The sequence below is a fragment of the Triticum aestivum genome, chromosome 2D, assembly GCF_018294505.1.
Source record: "Triticum aestivum cultivar Chinese Spring chromosome 2D, IWGSC CS RefSeq v2.1, whole genome shotgun sequence".
NCBI lineage: Eukaryota > Viridiplantae > Streptophyta > Magnoliopsida > Poales > Poaceae > Triticum > Triticum aestivum.
In genome coordinates, this window is record NC_057799.1 from 180,133,123 (window position 1) to 180,156,369 (window position 23,247).

Below are 23,247 nucleotides of genomic sequence, written 5' to 3' on the forward strand. Positions count from 1 at the left end.
GGAAACGCCGGAGTCAGAGACCCAGGGGCACCATCGAGGTGCTCGGGCCGGCCACTAGCCACCCATGCCTGGCCACGAGCGCAGGGAGCACTGCCGTGGGCGCGTCCAGGGGCGAGGGGAGCACCGCGGGTGGCGCGTCTAGCGACGCGATGGCTGCCAGGAGCGCCACGTCCAGCGGCGCTGCGGCCGAACCGACAGATGGCTTGCATCCGGCGACGGAAACGCCGGAGTCCACTCACTCCATGGTAGTGACGACCATCCTCGTGGATCAGGCGGAGGAAGAAGGAAACGAGGCTAGGCATCTCACCGGCGGCGAGTGCTCCCTCTCTTCTCCTTTCTATGTTGTTTCTTTGTGCGTGATAACGTGTTTGAGATTGAAATGGCATGTTTTTGTCTATAAGATTGGTAGAACAACAATGGGTCAATAATAACCACCGCAAAAAGTGAGGCAAATGGTCCAGCACTCCCAAGTTCTTATGTGTCTTTATAGTGCGAAGTTTATTTTTAATCGCATATATGATGCATCACATTCACATGTGAGAAGAAAGAAAGAGAAAAGAGAGGACAGTTGAGAAACAACAGACATGGAGAGCGCAGCCAAACTAGACGAGCCCAGATAAGTAAATAAAACGATACAAAAAAATAGCAGCGACTTGCAAGAATATATATAAACAAGATGATAATATGACATGAGGAAAATGCCGCCAAGTTAACCGAGTATTAAAGTCTGACCACAAAGGATATTGGCCAGAAGCCACGGGAGGAATCAAGTCGAACCCTAGTGTTCCTCCTAGTCCCGACAAATATTTGGTTAACTAACCTCTACCCCTCCATGATCACAAAAATATTCCCAGACAGACACGCACGGGAGCCAACTCGAAATAGCATCCAGCTGCCTGCGACAACCAGTGTCCATCCGCAACAATAATTTACCACCACTAACAAGTCTCAACAGTAGAACGGAATACATCTTCTTCTTCACTTCACAGTAGGAAGGGGCTCCTCGAATACAATGGTCACCTAGCAAGCATCTGATGGGTATATTTGCAGCTGTTTCGATCAAAAAGGTGGGGTGGCTGGGTGCAAAGACATGGGATCAACTCCTTGGCGACAACACCCATGAATTGGTAATAAGCTGAGGATAAGACATCAAGTTAGATCTTTGTAATTTGACACCCACGATATTCATTCACATTCATGCATGTACTCTAGCTGATTATTATTCTATCACCAACAGAAAAGAGCTAACTGGTATGCAATTCTAAGACGCCTGCCTGTACTAGAACGGCTTACCTAGCAACAAACACTTATGTCAACATGAAGGCATCCAACTTTGACCTCTTAAGATGCTGCGGTCTGAAATCCTCCAACTTGAGATTGGAGCTTGTCTTGGCCTCCTTCAAGAAGGAATCCCCCTTTTCTGTTTTGATCCACTCCAAGACTGCCCCAAGGACATCAGCTGCAATGCCTTCCTGCACAAGGTGTCCAGGCTCCTCTCCGCCTTCTTCAATCAATTTACCTACGTCTTGCAAAACCAGTATCTTCTCCACCACAAACCTTGCAAGAAGTCGTCCAAGATACTCTGCCGCTCTTGGAGAATCACTTAGAGCATCTTCCAATGAAGCAAGAACAGATGAAAGCCTACAAATATGGTCAAAGTCAGCCAGCACTCACCAGTGAGCATCAATGGGCAATGCAAGGACAAAGGAACTCACCCCTCAATGAGCTGAGGCTTGCTCAATAAATTATATCCACCGTTGTAAAGCCCGACAAAGAGCTTTGCCAACAACTCTCTTTCCATATCTTTCCTCTCAAAGGAATCATTTACCCAAAGTGATACAAGAGAAGGATAGAAGCTCGGAGCATTCAACTCTTCAATACACAATGCAACTTCCTTTTCATCTTTCGCACTGCCAAAACAATAACATGTTAGCACACGACATAATGGAAACTTGGCACGTTCATACTTTTTCAGAAGAAAACAGAGAGACCACTACTCAACAACAACAAAATCCCAAATATTCATACGTAAATAAAATACAGACTTACAAGTTGAAGTAAAATTATTAGGAAGTGGTTACATACCCTCCATTTTGTGGTAGGGTCTATATATTTTATGAAAAGTAAAGTCGTATCCTTTCTGATTCTAAGGTGTTGAATTTGGACCCTTGGCAAAAAGTTGCCACAATAACCTCGTACACGAGAATTTCACAACAATAAACTTTGAAATTTGCAGAGACGCGAGAAAGAACTGGTAGGAAGTACTAAGAGTCTAACAACACAAAATCATGACGTCCTAGTCTCACAGCAGCAGTACTACAACAAATTACCAGTTGCCGATAGTAGCACATTATTATCATCTATGTGTTACAAAGAAAATATAGACCTTAAATAGTAAGACAGGCAATACCTTGAAAGTATAACCTATAATATCTAAGCTCAAGTCAGGTGTGTGCTGAAAAAATATCTTGTACAAACACTTAGTTAGAAAGTATTACCTATAATATTCCCGGATGGTTGCAATAGATTTCTCTCTCAATTCCTCCTCGGAGTATGATTTATTTCCTGAACGACCCTCCTGGCTGGCAGGTCTGTGTGAAGAACTAGCAGATTGTGCAGCAGGTGCTATTCTCCCAGAAAATCGATCTGGAATTCTAGAGCTAGTGTCTTCTCTTGTTGTTGAAGGCACAGAATTGTACCCATTAGGACCAGATACAATCCTGCGCTGGTCAACAACACTAGGAAGTTCAGAATTTGATACCGGTGGCTGCCCTCTTAAAGACATACCCCTAGCTAGGCCACCTTGTGGTCCAAGAGTGATAGCTTCGTCCTTCACAGAACGCTGGGGAAGGGGAACAGTTCTATCAAACTGATGCCTTTCCTGCTCATACCGAATATCTTGATTACCAAATCCACGCCCTCGTTGCTGAGGACCTGGAGATACCAATGGTGCTGCTGAGCCACGGGAGCCGTAATCCATAGAGGGTGCCCCTCTTCTTGGAAGAGAACTAACGACTGGACCACGAGACCTACTCGATTGAGATTGAGCATGTCTTTCCTGAGCTGCATCCCTGTGAACCTCATCGATCTTCTTGGGGCCATCCACTTTACGCCTTTGCTGCCATTTGTTCTTCCTGAGATCGATTGAATCTCTGAGCAGGAATCTAACACGGGAAGATATCAGTTGACTGGTTGACAGGTTGCGCATTCTATCAAAATATGCATCCATATGTTCCTTAGCCTTTGGATGATCTATCATCTCTCCAATTGTACTCATCAATTTGCATAGTGCTTCAATGTTCTCCTCGTCTGGATTCTGATAATTTCCCAACAATTTTTTGATGCATTCATGCATGATGCGCTCTGTCAGCATCCTCTTTTTGTACAATTCTCCAATCAACCTAATATTACCCAGCATGCGCCTTCGAGCTTTAACTCTCTTTTCTTCCCTTTCCTCTTTCGTTTGCTTAATCTCACCTTCCTCCTCCGTTTTATCTGCTTCAGCTTCTTCTCTTTCGCCCCTCTCAAACTCCTCTTGGCACTTGTTCAATAGCAGTCTCTTGAATGTAATCTTTTCATTGTCCTCACTAAAGTCTGGCAGTGCACCAGCCAAATGGGAACAGAAGTTGGCGTACATTTCACAGAAAGTTGGTTCCATCAAAGCTTTGTCAAATATCTGTGAAATCACCCCAGTAAGAGTTGACACATTGTCAATGTTTACCTCTTTCACTTGTTCAAAAAGCTTGTCAAAGTTTTGTGGGGTCAGTTTATTCAGAATGGCTTTCAGCTGCCTCTGCTTTGCCTGCTCCTCATCAGAAACTTTGCCGACAACATACTTTTTCTCAGCTTTGTGCATTACTTGCATGGGTGTAACAGGAGATGGGATCAGACCCTTTTGCTGCCATCTATCTGCATCAGAGCCACTGCGGGGTACTTGAGGAGCATTGGATTGTGGTCCCACAAGAAGTGCAGCACGTGGATTCCTCAAAACACCATGAGTGGCTCCTGGGCCGCCACGGTAATTCATTGCTGGGCCGTTTGTCAAGTCCATGTGGGCATCACGGTTAGGACTGTAAGGAACACCTGATTTTAACCACTTATCATCATCCATAGCAGGACCACGGCGATCACCACGAGATGTTGGTCTATCAGATCCCCTTGCAGAACTTGGGTGAGGTTCCCGATCAATAACATAGGATTTTCCTGCCAAATCTTTGAATAGCGTACTAGTGACAGTATCCATCCGGATGCCAACAGGAAGACTAGAATACTGATGTGCAAAAGTTAGCAGAAAATCACGAGAATATTTCTTTCGGCCATTAGCTTCAGTCATATCAGAATCTGGCAATTGAACTGCACTAGCCTGGTTTCCAGAGTCCGAACTTTGCAGCTTTGGAGTAGACATGTCTGCTGCATCTTCCCAATCATCCGGCTCAACTTTTTTCTTTCCATCATCCTCGCACATCGCCTCCCTTTCTGATTCCTCAGGCAGCACATGTGTCCCGTCGACTGTTGAAGAACTATCAGCACCCTCTGATGTGGCAACACTATCAGACTGTTCTTGTGGTCCTTTGTATGCATTGTAAAGATCTGAGGTCCCAGCAGCATCAGCTTTTGAAAGCATTTCCTTCCGCTTCTTCTTTCTCCCAGCTGCAGATTTTGTTCGGGTAAGCTCTGCAGTAGGTTTTTCCCTTGATAATGGTCTAACAGAACCTGTTGGTGCGGCACTTGATTGCTCAGTGCTTGACTCATCCTTCGCTCCATCTGCATGTTTCACTTGCCCCTCAGATGCAACTGAATGATTCACAGGCAACATGCCAGGAGTAATACCGGAAACAGCTAATCCGGTTTCCTGAATGCTACTTCTGATATCTTTATCATTGGCAATTTGGCTGGTAGACTCTGATGAGGTTCCAGAATTGGCCTCAGACACATCGTTGGCATCCACAGAAGCTGATAAAGTTTCAGTATCCTTATTATGTGATGTATTCATCAAACTGTGCTCCTCTGGTACAGATGTTGTGCACTCCTTGGGTAGCTCTTGTGGGTCAGTTACAAAAGATGTTGCATCTGAATTACCAGGCTTTGAAGTTGCCAATGATGCCTGCTCAGCCAAATCCACCATGCAGTCATGCGATTCATTTTCAGTAGAATCAGACATAATTTTGACATCACCAGATTCAGGTGAAATTTGGTGAGTTATTTCAATCTCCTTAGATTTAACAGCAGCAACACCTAAGCTTTCTACTGCTTGGGGCTCCCCAGTGCTTGCAGAGGACAATTTTGCAGAGCTGATTACCATGGCAGGAACATCAGCAGCTGGCAATGCAAGCATGTTAGAAAATCGAAAAGAGACACAATTCATCCATTCTTTCATTAACTTCTAAAAAAATAGAGTGCATACCATTTACTGATGTGCTATCAGCTTCACTTTTACCAAGAATAGGAGAAATGCTACTTTCAGATGTTGCTGATGTCAAGCCTGAACCCTTGCTGGTTAAATCCACCTGTTCACTATCGAAGCTCTTTGTTTCCATGTGACCAACCACATCATCTCCAACCTTCACAGAAGTTTGCCCCTTCAACTCTTCGGCAGGGGAAGCAGGCTGAATGGATGCAATATGTGAGTATGTTAAGCAAAGAAAACATGTGCTAAAATGCAAAAACAGTGCTAGGAATAGGAAACGAGAATAGTGTACCTGTGGTTGTTGCGGCAAATTCTTTGTGTCATTTCTAGTTGCATTTTTCTTGTTATCCTTAAGTGAATCAGTTATTGGAAGGGATTCTTTCTTTTCATCAGCTCCGGTCAAGAATGAGGGTGAATTTGCACCAGAATATGTCGCTGCATCAGTTTCTGGCTTTGCAGCTTCAATCGGTAAGGGTTGAGTCACCGTAGTGGGATGCTTCTCCACGGTTGATGGTGCTGTACTTTCCTTGGAATGCTTCTCTGGGATAGATGGTGCCTTACTCTCCTTCTCAATAACTGGTTTATTCGAAACCATAGCACCAGAAATAACTTCACTATCCTTTTGTCGATGTTGTACAGCATGGTCAGCGACCCTGAACTTAGAAGCATCTGATCTACCTGCAGGCATACTTATCTTGACCGAGGGAACAGGTTTTTCCATGTGCAACCCACCTTGTGGTTTGCCTATGAGTTGGGACTGACCAGATGTTGCAGGCCCAGCTATGTTGTCCTTGTGGCTGGCAGGAACAGTATTTGACATAGATGGGTTCATGAATGGGATTGATTGACCAGCTTGAGTGGCAGGATAACTAAACCTGCCCTGTGATCCTGTGGGAACAACACCAGCAGTGCCGGAGTAATACGTACCTGACTGGCTATACGAGGTCTGCTGTGGATTCGTATAGTAAACCATAGGTTGAGTTGCAACACCACTGACTTGCTGTGGTTGTGCTGCTACATTAGGTGAAGGCCGCCCAAGCACCACTTCTTTGTTGGTATTTGGATCAGTAATTTTGATATTACTGCTCTTTCGGGGAGCAACAAGCTTATTCTGCTGTTGCTGAGGATACTGTGTAGCCATGTTCAAATTAACATTGCCCAGTTGAGGAGGGATTGTATGAGCAACAGACGGATACATCATTGTTTGTCCTTGATGCATCATTTGCTGATGCAATTGTTGCTGCATATTTTGGACATACATCTGCTGCTGAACCTGGGATGCATTGCCACCAGGCAAGCCAATGGGCATCTGCATTGAGCTTGGGACAACTCCCTGATTGTGACCACCAAACTGTAATGGGACTGTTTGTTGTTGATGGTGAAAATGCATCGGCATGCCCATGCCCGGTAAAGGTTGAACAGAGGGCCTCTGTGGCGCAAAATTCTGAATTGAAGGAGAAACATGCACATCTCTCTTCACTTGGGATGGAACATGAGTGTTCAGGGTGTTCGGTTGACTAGGACCAAGAGCATCCTTCCTCGTTTGCTGTTGCTGTGGCAGTGGTTGCTGCTGTGGTGGGGGCTGTTGCTGCTGCTGCGGCGGCTGGGGATGATGCTGCTGCTGCGGCAGGGGATGATGCTGCTGCTGCAGCAGCTGCTGTGGTGGGGGATGCTGCTGCTGCTGCTGTGGCGTGGGATGTGGCTGTTTTAGAGCTGGTGGTACAGGCATAGATGGTGCAACCTTAGGTCCATCTGAAAGTACCTGAAGAGCATGGAAAGATAACGTGATAATAGATTCTTTTCAAACGTTGAAACCTAAAAAGACTACCGTTACAATATATTAAATAGACATAAACAAGAAAAACACTTGTTTAAAGGCTCCAGAAACTAGATAATTCACAGGAACAAAGATAATTTTCTACAGCACAGTACATCCAGCAAATATTGACTGCCTCTAAAGAACAGCTATGCATATAGCTAACATCAAATAAGAAATAATTACGCAGGGAATAAGTACAAGATACCTGATTACGTTTCTGCTCATCCAAATTGGGAGGAGCTGAGCTTGTCCTAGCAGGAAATTGCTACACAGAAGTTTTTTGTAAATTAGAACGAGTCAGAAAAGAACCAGAAACTGAAGAAATTTGAACCTCGACATGCAAGCTGGAAAAGATAGGGAACGCAACATACCGGGAGACCATTCATGTTCATGTTTATACTACCAAACTGCAAGTTAAATCCCTTTGATGATTCCCCTGAAACAAAAAAAGAACACAAACAAAGCAGCAGAATGTTACCAGGCAAATCAACATGCATGTCTACTATCCGAACAATGACCTATAGAGAAGGTGCACACCACCACCACAGATGGTCACAGCACATGTTAGTCATCGCATATACAATTTCTAAAGTGCAAAAGGAGGAGTGAACCAAACCTTTTGGCGCACCCTGAGGAGCCGGTGCATTGGAGCTCTTTGGTGGTGCCTTGGGGCCAGCCCGAGGAATATTCTTCGGCAGGGGTATATATGTTGGATTTTCACTGGCAGGTGACATGGAGGGTGCTTGCAATCCGGGTGAATCTGCCCATTGAGAACATGCATGCAAACAACAAAAGCACGTCAATTAGCAGTTTTGCTTCGTTCCAATTGCAATGCAACGACACAGAAGAATGGGCCGTGGAATCACCATGATGCTGGGGCCGTGGCGCGGAGACAGGAACATGGACAGGCGCATTCTGAGGCGCGGGAGGGCGCGGAGGCGTCTGCAGGGGCCCAGGTGCCGGGGCGGGCTGGAAGCCAGTGGTGTCTGGCTGGTTCACCACCCTCTGGTGACCGCCATGGCCATTGCCAGGCTTCCTGAAGCTGCAATCGAGATCCAAGGTCACATTAAAACCCTAGCTTCTCCGTCATCATAGGATCAAATCACATAGCATCACGGAATCATCAGGAGAAAAGGGGGTCGAACGGCAGGTACCTGCGGTTGGATGAGAGGGGAGGCTGGCCGCCGGAGGGGCCCCCGGCGCCCTTGCCCGCGCCGCCGACTCCGCCTCCGCGGTGGCCGCCGAAGCTGTTAGAGCGGCCGCCGGGTCTCCTCGCGTGCCCCTCGCCCCTGTCCCCTCGCTGGGACATAAATCCGCTCTTCCCTTCCGATCTCCTCCTCCTCCTAGTTTAATTCCCCTGATCCAATCACAACGAACCACCCAGAAATAAATCGCCGGGAAATCCGCCCGCGCACGAAAACGAAAAGAGAAGGAACAACCCTGGCTCGGGGCCGCCACACGGCGCGGCGCGGCGCGGCCTGTCTAGGTGGTCGGCGGCGGGCGTACCTTGGGGCCTCGGAGGGCGGCGGCGCCTAGGGTTTGCGGTCGTGTCCAGTGGCGAAGACGAGGGGGACGGACGAGCTGAGATGGGTTTGGGTTGGAGGGGTGGGGGGAGAAGTGGGAGCGAAGCGAAGGGGAGAGGCGACACGTCGGGCACAAGTAGTAGGGCAGGGCAGCAAATCGGGGGCGATACGGGTTGGAATTACCGACGAAATAAGCAACCGGAAATCTCGACTGCTAATCCCCAACTGATTTCGATTTAATTTAATTTGATTTAGTTCCGACTAGGAGAGAGAGAGAGAGGACCCTTGAGCGGTCAGGTCAAGGAGGCCAGATCAGATGCGATTGGATGGCTGGCGTTCGTCCGGGGCGCCGCTTTGGTCGCTCGCCTTCGCCTCTAGGACTCTACTACCCGCCCGTGTACTCGCTGGAGTAGTAGGCTAGGCACGCGTGTGCGCTCCGGACCCTCTTTTCTCCTGCTCGTGCTCCTTATGGTTACGTTGTACTCCCTTCGTTTCTAAATATTTGTCTTTCTAGAGATTTCAACAAGTGACTACATACGAAGCAAATGAGTAAATCTACATTTTAAAATATATCTATATACATCCGTATGTGATAATCCATTTGAAATATTTAGAAAGACAAATATTTAAAAACGGAGGGGTATAAATAAAAGCGTTTAACTATATTTTCCTGGAAAAAACATTTATAATAATTATGTAAGGGCATCTCCAACATTATCCTTCAGTGGACCGGTGGGGAACAGTCGGTGGGCACTGATGCATGAGCTGGCCATCCAAAACTGCCCGCATATATTTCAAACCGGGTTTAAATAAACTAGACAAATTATATCAAACATGACGGAATTCATTAAAATTTGGACATAATCTACATTATTTCGACCGTTTAACTAAGAACTAGAAGAAAATAGGAGTCTAACTTGTAGCGGACAACGACCTCGCCCTATCCGGCCACACCGCAGTCATCGGGGCCGCCGCCGGGTGCCCATGGAGGAACCGATCATCCCCTCCTGCGCGGTACGGAGGGCCACCGCGGGCAATGCCGATGACGTCTACAATGCCTTGGTGGCGGCCTTGCCCCTGCCAGCATTGGCGCTAAGCGACCATCCTCGTCAATCTTGGCGAGATCCCCGTTGAGGCAACAATGGTGGTGACGAACCTGTTGGGAGCCTAGGTTGTGGCCAGGTCCGGGTCGTTGCGGACCCAGGCCGGCTCCTCATTTGACTTGGCGAACGCGGAGTGGCGGGCGGCATTGTGTCGCTCCTGCCATGCCGCCTGCCACGCTGCCTTTTCCTCAGCCGACATCAACGACGAAGCTACGTGTGTAGCTGTGGGGTCAACTGACCCCACAGTTTTTTTTTAAAATAAGCCTAAAAACACTGTTTACTTACTGTTCATATTGAAGAAAAAATTCCAAAAATACCATTGACCCCACGGATACTTTAGGCTGGCCTCGCCGCTAGTCGACATGACGGCCCACGACAAAGAGGGCCATCGCCACCGCCGTGACCGAGGTAGTGGAGGATGCACCCGTGTGCCTTGGCGATCATGGGGTTCCTCCTTGACAACTTATTCGCCAGTTGCGGCGAGGTGACGATGTCGACCCGTCAATTCGGGCGTACTTGTTGTGCGGTGGCGGCTACGTCGGCTCCTCCTTCACGTGGCACCCGATTTGGATGTTGCGGTTGCATGTCGGTGACATCGGCTTCTGCTTGACGCAATGTCTGCTTTGGACGCCGCAGTTGTGTGGGGGCGCGGGCTCCTCCTTCACGCGGTAGAGAGGTGACATCCCCTCCTTGACGCGGTAGTGCGGCAGAGAGTGCGGCTTCTCCTTGACGTGACGCGGTGGCAAGGGTAGCATCGAACCACGCTCCCGGAGCAACTCCTTTCTATCTCGTAAGGGTGGTTGGGTAACCCTCAATAAGGATGAAGTAACCTAACAATAATAGTTTCCTTAGTAGAGAACCAAGATTTATCGAATGAGAGGGAGTTCTTTTAGCAAACAAAGTTATGGGTGCCTCCACACAAAACACAATACAAACATGTTTCCAACGCGTCAAGATAGCTGTCAAACTTCTTGTCCTGCTAGTTACAATATCAAATTGCGTAGTATAGTAGGAATTAAATAAAATGGTACAACAAGATATGGTGTTTTGTAGAAGTTTTCAATAAAGTAAATAGACCCCCAAGGCCATACGTTCACTCGTGGCATCTCTCCAAGCATACAAGTGGTGTGGTGAACAAATTACAATTGAAGAGTAATTAAATTGCAATATTTATATTTTTGACAATGGTCATTCATGGTACAATCTCAGATTGGCATTACGTCAATGATATGTGAACCGCTATCCAACTGCATCTACAATTAATACTCTACCCCAAGACCGCTATCCAAAATGCATCTCAAAGTATTAAGTTTATGATAAATAGACATTGCAATAAGAATGATGACATGATATAGATAATAAAACTACCGTACAAGTGTGATAAAGAAACCAACATTTTATCCTTAGTGACAACAATATAATATGTGTTCTGTCACTAGGATGAATCACCACAAGATTGAACCCCACTACTCTGCACCACTCCCTCTGAAGAACTACCCATCAAACTTGGCCAAAGAAGACAAATGTATCAGAGAGCGTACAAATCTACTTAATTATCGGAAGTTGGCGATGGCTCCTAGGTGCATATGCACCCATTGTCTAAATACACATTTTGAATAGTTGGAAAATTCCGAACAAAAACCCCGCGTGTATATCCAGACATTCTATGTGCGTGCACAAAGTTTTCGGTAAAAAACGAGGTTTTTTGTGTCTTGTGTAAAAAAGACAATTTCTGATGCTTCATTACAACTATTCATTTTGCATTTCTTTATCTTTTTTACACAAGCCACAAAAAACGTCGTTTTTCACCGAAACTTTATGCATGCACATAGAATGTCTGGATATACCCGCGGGATTTTTGTTCCAATTTTTTCAACTTTTCAAAATGTGTATTTAGACAATGGGTGCATATGCACCTAGGAGCCAAAACACCGCGTCGATTAATTATACAGTAAATAAAACTTCGAAAGATTCAATAAAATTCAATGAACAATCTGATCATAAAGTGACAATTCATCATATCCCAACAAACACACCACCAATTAAATCATATGGATCCCGATCATGTGAGGTGATACGTCAATTTTGTATCATGTTTTCCTTCTTTATTTATAATGTTTTAGATCAATATTTCATTTTATTATGCAATTCTAATGTCTTTTCTCTCTTAATATGAAAGATACACATGAAGAGGGAGATTGTCGGTAGCTAGATTTCTGGACCTAAAAGAGCTACAACAGAGATAACTATTCTCTGGAGCTCCAAATGACCTAAAAATTTATGGAGAATTATTTTGGAATATGTAAAAAATACTGGAAGAAAGAAGTACCGGATAAGACCCTCAGTGGACCCACAAGGCAGGAGGGCGCGCCTAGGTGCCTTGTGGGGCCCACAGATGCCCTCCAGTTGCCATCTTCTGCTATATGAGGACATTTGCCCTAGAAAAAAAATAAGAGAGGACTTTCGGGACGAAGGGCCACCGTCTCGAGGAGGAACCTGGGCGGGAGAACTTTGTTCTCCGGGGGAGTGATTCCACTGGGGGGATACTTTCCTGCATGAGGGGGAAATCGAAGCCATCGTCATCATCAACGCTCCTCCAACATAGCAGGACTCATCTCCATCAACATCTTCAGCACCATCTCATCTCCAGACCCTAGTTCATCTCTTGTATTCAATCTTTGTCTCAAAACCTCTGATTGGTATATGTGGGTTGTTAGTAGTGTTGATTACACTTGTAGTTGATGCTAGTTGGTTTATTTGGTGGAAGATCATATGTTCAGATTGTTAATCATATATTTATCTCCTCTAATAATGAACATGGATATGATCTGTGAGTAGTTCCGTTTGTTCTCGAGAACATGGGAGGTCTTGTTATAAGTAATCATGTGAAGTTGGTTTTCGTTCAATATTTTGATGATGTGTTATGTTGTTCTTCCTCTCGTTGTGTCATGTGAACGTCGTCTACACGACACATTCCCATGCTTGGGCCTAGGGAAAGGCATTCTGGGATTAGTAAGTAGATGATGGGTTGCAAAGTGACAAAAACTTAAACCCTAGTTTACGCGTACTACTTGTAAACTGCGTTGGGATTTCCCCGGAGCGGAAGGCTGAAGCAGTACAATATAGATAAGTATTTCCCTCGGTGAGAACTAAGGTTATCGAACCAATAGGAGAACCACACTAATTCACGTCTTCAGTACCTACACACACAAAAGCAAATACTTGCACCCAACGCGGGCAAGAGGGTTGTCAATCCCCTTGAACTCGTTACTTGCAAGGATTAATTCTGATAGTGATAGATGGATAGATAAATATAAAAGTAAATAATTGCAGCAAAGTATATTTGGTTTTAATAATCTGATAAAAATAGACCCCGGGGCCATAGTTTTCACTAGAATAGCGGTGGGTGAACAAATTATTGTTGGGCAATTGATAGAAAAGTGCATAGTTATGATGTATTCATGACAATGATCATGTATATAGACATCACGTCCGTGACAAGTAGATTGACTCCTCCCTGCATCTACTACTATTACTCCACCAATCGACGCTATACCGCATGCATCTATGGTATTAAATTCATGATAAACAGAGTAATGCTTTAAGCAAGATGACATGATGTAGACAAAGTAAACCCAATCAATATGAATAAACCCCGTCATTTTACCCTTAAAAGCAACAACATAATACGTGTCTCGCTACCCCTACAGTCACTGGGTGAGGTGTTGGGGAACGCAGTATTTCAAAAAATTTACCTACGATCACGCAAGATCTATCTAGGAGATGCATAGCAACGAGAGGGAGAGTGTGTCCACGTACCCTCGTAGACCGAAAGCGGAAGCGTTTAGTAACACGGTTGATGTAGTCGAACATCTTCGCGATCCAACCGATCCAAGTACCGAACGTACGGCACCTCCGTGTTCAGCACACGCTCAGCACGATGACGTCCCTCAAGCTCTTGATCCAGTTGAGGCCAAGGGGGAGTTTCGTCAGCACGACGGCGTGGCGACGGTGATGATGAAGTTACATGCGCAGGGCTTCACGTAAGCATTACGACGATATGACCGAGGTGTGTAACTGGAGGGTGGCACCACACACGGCTAAGAGAAGACTTGATGTGCCTTTGGGGTGCCCCCCTCCCACGTATATAAAGGAGGGGGGAAGAGGAGGCCGGCCCTAGAGGAGGCGCGCCAAGGGGGGGAGTCCTACTTGGACTCCCAGTCCAAGTAGGATTCGGCCCCCCTTTCCTATTTCAACTAGGAGAAGGAGGGAAGGAGAGGGAGAGGGGAAGGAAGGGGGGCCGCGCCCCCTCCCCTTAGTCCAATTCGGACTGCCCTTAGGGGGGGCACCTTGTGGCCTCCTCTCTTCTTCTCCCTTATGGCCCATTAAGGCCCATAACTTCCCGGGGGGGTTCCGGTAACCCCCCGTACTCCGAAAATCATCCAAAACATCCCGAACCATTTCGGTGTCTGAATGTAACCTTCCAATATATGAATCTTTACCTCTCGACCATTTTGAGACTCCTCGTCATGTCCGTGATCTCATCCGGGACTCCGAACAAACTTCGGTTCATCAAATCACATAACTCATAATACAAATTGTCATCGAACGTTAAGCGTGCGGAACCTACGGGTTCGAGAACTATGTAGACATGACCGAGACACATCTCCGGTCAATAACCAATAGAGGAACCTGGATGCTCATATTGGTTCCTACATATTCTACGAAGATCTTTATCGGTCAAATTGCATAACAACATACATTGTTCCCTTTGTCATCGGCATGTTACTTGCCCGAGATTCGATCGTCGGTATCTTCATACCTAGTTCAATCTCGTTACCGGCAAGTCTCTTTACTCGTTCCGTAATGCATCATCCGTAACTAACTCATTAGTTAAATTGCTTGCAAGGCTCATAGTGATGTGCATTACTGAGAGGGCCCAGAGATACCTCTCCGATACACGGAGTGACAAATCCTAATCTCGATCTATGCCAACTCAACAAACACCATCAGAGACACCTGTAGAGCATCTTTATAATCACCCAGTTACGTTGTGACGTTTGATAGCACACAAGGTGTTCCTCCGGTATTCGGGAGTTGCACAATCTCATAGTTATAGGAACATGTATAAGTTATGAAGAAAGCAATAGCAACAAAAACTAAACGATCATTATGCTAAGCTAACGGATGGGTCTTGTCCATCACATCATTCTCTAATGATGTGATCCCGTTCATCAAATGACAACACATATCTATGGTTAGGAAACTTAACCATCTTTGATTAACGAGCTAGTCAAGTAGAGGCATACTAGGGACACTCTGTTTGTCTATGTATTCACACATGTACTAAGTTTCCGGTTAATACAATTCTAGCATGAATAATAAACATTTATCATGATATAAGGAAATATAAATAACAACTTTATTATTGCCTTTAGGGCATATTTCCTTCAGTCTCCCACTTGCACTAGAGTCAATAATCTAGATTACATAGTAATGATTCTAACACCCATGGAGTCTTGGTGCTGAATGTTTTGCTCGTGAGAGAGGCTTATCCAACGGGCCTGCAACATTCAGATCCGTATGTATCTTGCAAATCTCTATGTCTCCCTCCTTGACTTGATCGCAGATGGAATTGAAGCGTCTCTTGATGTGATCGGTTCTCTTGTGAAATATGGATTCCTTTGCCAAGGCAATTGCACCAGTATTGTCACAAAAGATTTTCATTGGACCCGATGCACTAGGTATTACACCTAGATCAGATATGAACTCGTTCATCCAGACTCCTTCATTTGATGCTTCCGAAGCAGCTATGTATTCCGCTTCACACATAGATCACACCACGATGCTCTGCTTGGAACTGCACCAACTGACATCTCCACCATTCAATATAAATATGTATCCGGTTTGTAACTTAGAGTCATCTGGATCAGTGTCAAAGCTTGCATCGACGTAACCATTTACAACGAGCTCTTTATCACCTCCATAAACGAGAAACATATCCTTAGTCCTTTTCAGGTATTTCAGGATGTTCTTGACCGCTGTCCAGTGATCCACTCCTGGATTACTTTGGTACCTCCCTGCTAAACTAATAGCAAAACACACATCAGGTCTGGTACACAGCATTGCATACATGATAGAACCTATGGCTGAGGCATAGGGAATGACTTTCATTTTCTCTCTATCTTCTGTAGTGGTCGGGCATTGAGTCTGACTCAACTTCACACCTTGTAACACATGCAAGAACCCTTTCTTTGACTGATCCATTTTGAACTTCTTCAAAACTTTATCAAGGTATGTGCTTTGTGAAAGTACAATTAAGCGTCTTGATCTATCTCTATAGATCTTGATGCCCAATATATAAGCAGCTTCACCGAGGTCCTTCATTGAAAAATTCTTATTCAAGTATCCTTTTCTGCTATCTAGAAATTCTGTATTATTTCCAATCAACAATATGTCATCCACATATAATATTAGGAATGCTACAGAGCTCCCACTCACTTTCTTGTAAATACAGGCTTCTCCAAAAGTCTATATAAAACCATATGCTTTGATCACACTATCAAAGCGTATATTCCAACTCCGAGAGGCTTGCACCAGTCCATAAATGGATCGCTGGAGCTTGCACACTTTGTTAGCACCTTTAGGATAGACAAAACCTTCTGGTTGCATCATATACAACTCTTCTTTAAGATATCCATTAAGGAATGCAGTTTTGACATCCATTTGCCAAATTTCATAATCATAAGATGCGGCAATTGCTAACATGATTCGGACAGACTTAAGAATCGCTACGGGTGAGAAAGTCTCATCGTAGTCAACTCCTTGAACTTGTCGAAAACCTTTTGCAACAAGTCGAGCTTTGTAGATAGTAACATTACCGTCAGCGTCAGTCTTCTTCTTGAAGATCCATTTATTCTCTATGGCTTGCCGATCATCGGGCAAGTCAACCAAAGTCCATACTTTGTTCTCATACATGGATCCCATCTCAGATTTCATGGCCTCAAGCCATTTCGCGGAATCTGGGCTCATCATCGCTTCCTCATAGTTCGTAGGTTCGTCATGGCCAAGTAACATGACCTCTAGAACAGGATTACCGTACCACTCTGCTGCGGATCGTACTCTCGTTGACCTACGAGGTTCGGTAGTAACTTGATCAGAAGTTTCATGATCATCATCATTAGCTTCCTCACTAATTGGTGTAGGAATCACGGGAACTGATTTCTGTGATGAACTACTTTCCAATTCGGGAGAAGGTACAATTACCTCATCAAGTTCTACTTTCCTCCACTCACTTCTTTCGAGAGAAACTCCTTCTCTAGAAAGGATCCATTCTTAGCAACGAATATCTTGCTTTCGGATCTGTGATAGAAGGTGTACCCAACAGTTTCCTTTGGGTATCCTATGAAGACACATTTCTCCAATTTGAGTTCGAGCTTATCAGGTTGAAGCTTTTTCACATAAGCATCGTAGCCCCAAACTTTAAGAAACGACAGCTTAGCTTTCTTGCCAAACCATAGTTCATATGGTGTCGTCTCAACGGATTTAGATGGTGCCCTATTTAACGTGAATGCAGTCTTCTCTAAAGCATAACCCCAAAACGATAGCGGTAAATCAGTAAGAGACATCATAGATCGCACCATATCTAATAAAGTACGATTACGACGTTCGGACACACCATTACGCTGTGGTGTTCCAGGTGGCGTGAGTTGCGAAACTATTCCACATTGTTTCAAATGAAGACCAAACTCATAACTCAAATATTCACCTCCACGATCAGATTGCAAAAACTTTATTTTCTTGTTACGATGATTTTCCACTTCACTATGAAATTCTTTGAACTTTTCAAATGTTTCAGACTTATGTTTCATCAAGTAGATATACCCATATCTGCTCAAATCATCTGTGAAGGTCAGAAAATAGCGATACCCGTCGCGAGCCTCAACACTCATCGGACCGCATACACCAGTATGTATTATTTCCAATAAGTCAATTGCTCACTCCATTGTTCCAGAGAACGCAGTTTTAGTCATCTTGCCCATGAGGCATGGTCGTAAGCATCAAGTGATTCATAATCAAGTGATTCCAAAAGCCCATCAGCATGGAGTTTCTTCATGCGCTTTACACCAATATGACCTAAACGGCAGTGCCACACAAAAGTTGCACTATCATTATTAACCTTGCATTTTTTGGCTTCAATATTATGAATATGTGTATCACTACAATCAAGATTCAACAAAAATAGACCACTCATCAAGGGTGCATGACCATAAAAGATATTACTCATATAAATAGAACAACCATTATTCTCTGATTTAAATGAATAACCGTCTCGCATCAAACAAGATCCAGATATAATGTTCATGCTTAGCGTTGGCACCAAATAACAATTATTCAAGTCTAAAAATGAATATGTGTATCACTACAATCAAGATTCAACAAAAATAGACCACTCATCAAGGGTGCATGACCATAAAAGATATTACTCATATAAATAGAACAACCATTATTCTCTGATTTAAATGAATAACCGTCTCGCATCAAACAAGATCCAGATATAATGTTCATGCTTAGCGTTGGCACCAAATAACAATTATTCAAGTCTAAAACTAATCCCGACGGTAGATGCAGAGGTAGCGTGCCGACCACGATCACATCGACTTTGGAACCATTTCCCACGTGCATCGTCACCTCGTCCTCAACCAATCTTCGTTTAATCCGTAGCTCATGTTTCGAGTTGCAAATACGAGCAACAGAACCAGTATCAAATACCCAGGCGCTACTACGAGCATTAGTAAGGTACACATAAATAACATGTATATCAAATATACCTTTCACTTTGCCATCCTTCTTATCCGCCAAATACTTGGGGCAGTTCCGCTTCCAGTGACCAGTCCCTTTGCAGTAGAAGCACTCAGTCTCAGGCTTAGGTCCAGACTTGGGCTTCTTCACTTGAGCAGCAACTTGCTTGACGTTCTTCTTGAAGTTCCCCTTCTTCCCTTTGCCCTTCTTCTTGAAACTAGAGGTCTTGTTGACCATCAACACTTGATGCTCCTTCTTGATTTCTACCTCCGCATCCTTTAGCATTGCGAAGAGCTCGGGAATCGTCTTATCCATCCCTTGCATATTATAGTTCATCATGAAGCTTGTGTAGCTTGGTGGCAGTGATTGAAGAACTCTGTCAATGACACTGTCAACCGGAAGATTAACTCCCAGCTGAGTCAAGTGATTGTGGTACCCAGACATTCTGAGTATATGCTCACTGACAGAACTATTCTCCTCCATTTTGTAGCAGTAGAACTTATTGGAGACTTCATATCTCTCAATCCGGGCATTTGCTTGAAATATTAACTTCAACTCCTCGAACATCTCATACGCTCCATGACGTTCAAAACGTCGTTGAAGTCCCCGTTCTAAGCCGTAAAGCATGGCACACTGAACTATCGAGTAGTCATCAGCTTTGCTCTGCCAGATGTTCATAACGTCTGGAGTTGCTCCTGCAGCGGGTCTTGCACCTAGCGGTGCTTCCAGGACGTAATTCATCTGTGCAGCAATGAGGATAATTATCAAGTTACTGACCCAGTCCGTGTAGTTGCTACCATCATCTTTCAACTTAGCTTTCTCTAGGAACGCATTAAAATTCAAGGGAACGGTAGCACGGGCCATTGATCTACAACAACATAGACATGCAAAATACTATCAGGTACTAAGTTCATGATAAATTAAAGTTCAATTAATCATATTACTAAAGAACTCCCACTTAGATAGACATCCCTCTAGTCATCTAAATGATCACGTGATCCATATCAACTAAACCATGTCCGATCATCACGTGAGATGGAGTAGTTTTCAATGGTGAACATCACTATGTTGATCATATCTACTATATGATTCACGTTCGACCTTTCGGTCTCAATGTTCCGAGGCCATATCTGCATATGCTAGGCTCGTCAAGTTTAACCCGAGTATTCTGCGTGTACAAAACTGTCTTGCATCCGTTGTTGTGAACGTAGAGCTTATCACACCCGATCATCACGTGGTGTCTCGGCATGACGAACTGTAGCAACGGTGCATACTCAGGGAGAACACTTGTACCTTGAAATTTAGAGAGGGATCATCTTATAATGCTACCGCCGTACTAAGCAAAATAAGATGCATAAAGGATAAACATCACATGCAATCATCATCTTGTGCCTTTGATCTCCATCTCCAAAGCACTGTCATGATCACCATCGTCACCGGCTTGACACCTTGATCTCCATCATAGCATCGTTGTCATCTCGCCAACTATTGCTTCTACGACTATCGCTACCGCTTACTGATAAAGTAAAACAATTACATGGCGATTGCATTTCATACAATAAAGCGACAACCATAAGGCTCCTGCCAGTTGCGATAACTTTTACAAAACATGATCATCTCATACAATAAGTTATGTATCATCACGTCTTGACCATATCACATCACAGCATGCCCTGCAAAAACAAGTTAGACATCCTCTACTTTGTTGTTACAAGTTTTACGTGGCTGCTACGGGCTTCTAGCAAGAACCGTTCTTACCTACGCATCAAAACCACAACGATTTTTCATCAAGTGTGCTATTTTAACCTTCAACAAGAACCGGGCATAGTCAAGCTCGATTCAACTAAAGTTGGAGAAACAGACACCTGCTAGCCACCTGTGTGCGAAGCACGTCGGCAGAACCAGTCTCATGAACGCGGTCTTGTAATGTCGGTCCGGGCCGCTTCATCCAACAATACCGCCGAATCAAAGTAAGACGTTGTTGGTAAGCAATATGACTATTATCGCCCACAACTCATTGTGTTCTACTCATGCATATAACATCTACGCATAGACCTGGCTCTGATACCATTGTTGGGGAACGCGGTATTTCAATTTTTTTCCCTACGATCATGCAAGATCTTCTAGGAGATGCATAGAAATGAGACGGGATAGTGTGTCCACGTACCCTCGTAGACCGAAAGCGGAAGCGTTTAGTAATGCAGTTGATGTAGTCGAACGTCTTCGCGATCCAACCGATCCAAGTACCGAACGTACGGCACCTCCGTGTTCAGCACACGTTCAGCACGATGACGTCCCTCGAGCTCTTGATCCAGTTGAGGCCGAGGGAGAGTTCCGTCAGCACGACGGCATGGCGACAGTGATGATGAAGTTACCGGCACAGGGCTTCGCCTAAGCACTACGACGATATGACCGAGGTGTGTAACTGTGGAGGGAGGCACCGCACATGGCTAAGAGAAGACTTGGTGTGCCTTTGGGGTGCCCCCCTCCCAGTATATAAAGGGGGGAAGAGGAGGCCGCCCTAGAGGAGGCGCGCCAAGGGGGGAGCCCTACTTGGACTCCCGGTCCAAGTAGGATTCGCCCCCCCTTTCCTATTCCAACTAGGAGAAGGAGGGAAGAAGAGGGAGAGGGGAAGGAAGGGGGGCCGCGCCCCCTCCCCTTAGTCCAATTCGGACTGCCCTTGGGGGGGCGCACGCCACCTTGTGGACTTCTCTCTTCTTCTCACTTATGGCCCACTAAGGCCCATAACTTCCCGGGGGGGGGGGTTCCGGTAACCCCCGGTACTCCGAAAATCATCCAAAACATCCCGAACCATTCCGGTGTCCGAATGTAACCTTCCAATATATGAATATTTACCTCTCGACCATTTCGAGACTCCTCGTCATGTCCGTGATCTCATCCGCGACTCCGAACAAACTTCGGTTCATCAAATCACATAACTCATAATACAAATCGTCATCGAACGTTAAGCGTGCGGACCCTATGGGTTCGAGAACTATGTAGACATGACCGAGACACATCTCCGGTCAATAACCAGTAGCGGAACCTGGATGCTCATATTGGTTCCTACATATTCTACGAAGATCTTTATCGGTCAAACCGCATAAAAACATGCGTTGTTCCCTTTGTCATTGGTATGTTACTTGCCCGAGATTCAATCGTCGGTATCTTCATACCTAGTTCAATCTCGTTACCGGCAAGTCTCTTTACTTGTTCCGTAATGCATCATCTCGTAACTAACTCATTAGTTACATTGCTTGCAAGGCTCATGGTGATGTGCATTACCGAGAGGGCCCAGAGATACCTCTCCGATACATGGAGTGACAAATCCTAATCTTGATCTATGCCAACTCAACAAACACCACCGGAGACACCTGTAGAGCATCTTGATAATCACCCAGTTACGTTGTGACGTTTGATAGCACACAAGGTGTTCCTCCGGTATTTGGGAGTTGCACAATCTCATAGTTATAGGAACATGTATAAGTTATGAAGAAAGCAATAGCAACAAAAACTAAACGATCATTATGCTAAGCTAATGGATGGGTCTTGTCCATCACATCATTCTCTAATGACGTGATCCCGTTCATCAAATGACAACACATGTCTATGATTAGGAAACTTAACCATCTTTAATTAACGAGCTAGTAAAGTAGAGGCATACTAGGGACACTCTGTTTGTCTATGTATTCACACATGTACTAAGTTTCTGGTTAATACAATTCTAGCATGAATAATAAACATTTATCATGATATAAGGAAATATAAATAACAACTTTATTATTGCCTCTAGGGCATATTTCCTTCGTGAGGACACCACAAGATTGAACCCATCACAAAGCACCTCTCCCACCGAAGGTAAATCAATATAGTTGGCCAAACCAAACAAATAGATCGGAGAGAAATACAAAGGTATAATAATCATGCATAATAAATTCAGAAAAGACTCAATTACTTTCAATGAATAATATGATCATAAACCCACAATTCATCGGATCCCAACAAACACACTGCAAAGGAAGATTACATCGGATAGAACTCCAAGAAGATCGAGGAGAAAATTGTATTAAAGATCAGAGAGAGAGAAGAAATCATCTAGTTAGTAGATATGGACCCGTAGGTCTGTGGTAAACTACTGACGCATCATCGGAAGGCATCAAGGATGATGTAGAAGCCCTTCCTGATCGAGTCCCCCTCTAGCAGAGTACCGGAAAAGGCCTCCAGATGGGATCGCGGAGGAACAGAAGCTTGTGGCGGCAGAAAAAGTGTTTCAGGTGGGTATGTGGGGGTTTCCCAATATTTGAGAATTTATAGAAGTGGAATTAGGTCAGACGGAGCCACGTAGGGCCCATAAGGTAACAAGGCGCGCCTTACTCCCAAGGTGCGCCTTGTTGCCTTGCCGTCTCCTCCCGAAGCTTCTTGGGTCTCTTATGACCAGAATTTTTTTGTCAAAAAGTTCTGTAGCGTTTGGACTCCGTTTGGTACTGATTTTCTAGAAAACAAAAAAAAGCAGAAAACAACAACTAGCACTAGGCACTAGGTTAATAAGTTAGTTCCCAAAAATGATATAAAATAGCATAAAAATGCATATAA

At 44.7% G+C, this 23,247-nt stretch overlaps 1 protein-coding gene across 1 annotated transcript; it reads right to left on the bottom strand.

Moving 5' to 3' along the window:
- Positions 1–643: 643 nt before the first annotated feature.
- LOC123052431 (eukaryotic translation initiation factor 4G-like) lies at positions 644–8,916 on the bottom strand. Its single transcript, XM_044475605.1, has 12 exons — positions 8,733–8,916; positions 8,381–8,583; positions 8,093–8,268; positions 7,843–7,986; positions 7,598–7,662; positions 7,432–7,491; positions 5,700–7,169; positions 5,405–5,606; positions 2,499–5,319; positions 1,716–1,910; positions 1,294–1,641; positions 644–1,135 (listed from the first exon to the last, which is right to left on the bottom strand). Exons 2-11 carry the CDS (start codon positions 8,533–8,535, stop codon positions 1,308–1,310), a joined length of 5,622 nt encoding a protein of 1,873 aa, XP_044331540.1. The 5' UTR covers positions 8,536–8,583; positions 8,733–8,916; the 3' UTR covers positions 644–1,135; positions 1,294–1,307.
- Positions 8,917–23,247: the final 14,331 nt, after the last annotated feature.

Excerpts from the sequence above, each read along its gene's own strand:
- LOC123052431 (XM_044475605.1), bottom strand. The coding sequence starts at position 8,535 with ATGTCCCAGCGAGGGGACAGGGGCGAGGGGCACGCGAGGAGACCCGGC. Across the intron at positions 7,492-7,597 it reads TGAACATGAATGGTCTCCCG|CAATTTCCTGCTAGGACAAG; the intron begins GTATGTTGCGTT and ends ACTTCTGTGTAG. Across the intron at positions 1,911-2,498 it reads ACCATCCGGGAATATTATAG|TGCGAAAGATGAAAAGGAAG; the intron begins GTAATACTTTCT and ends TTGTTTTGGCAG.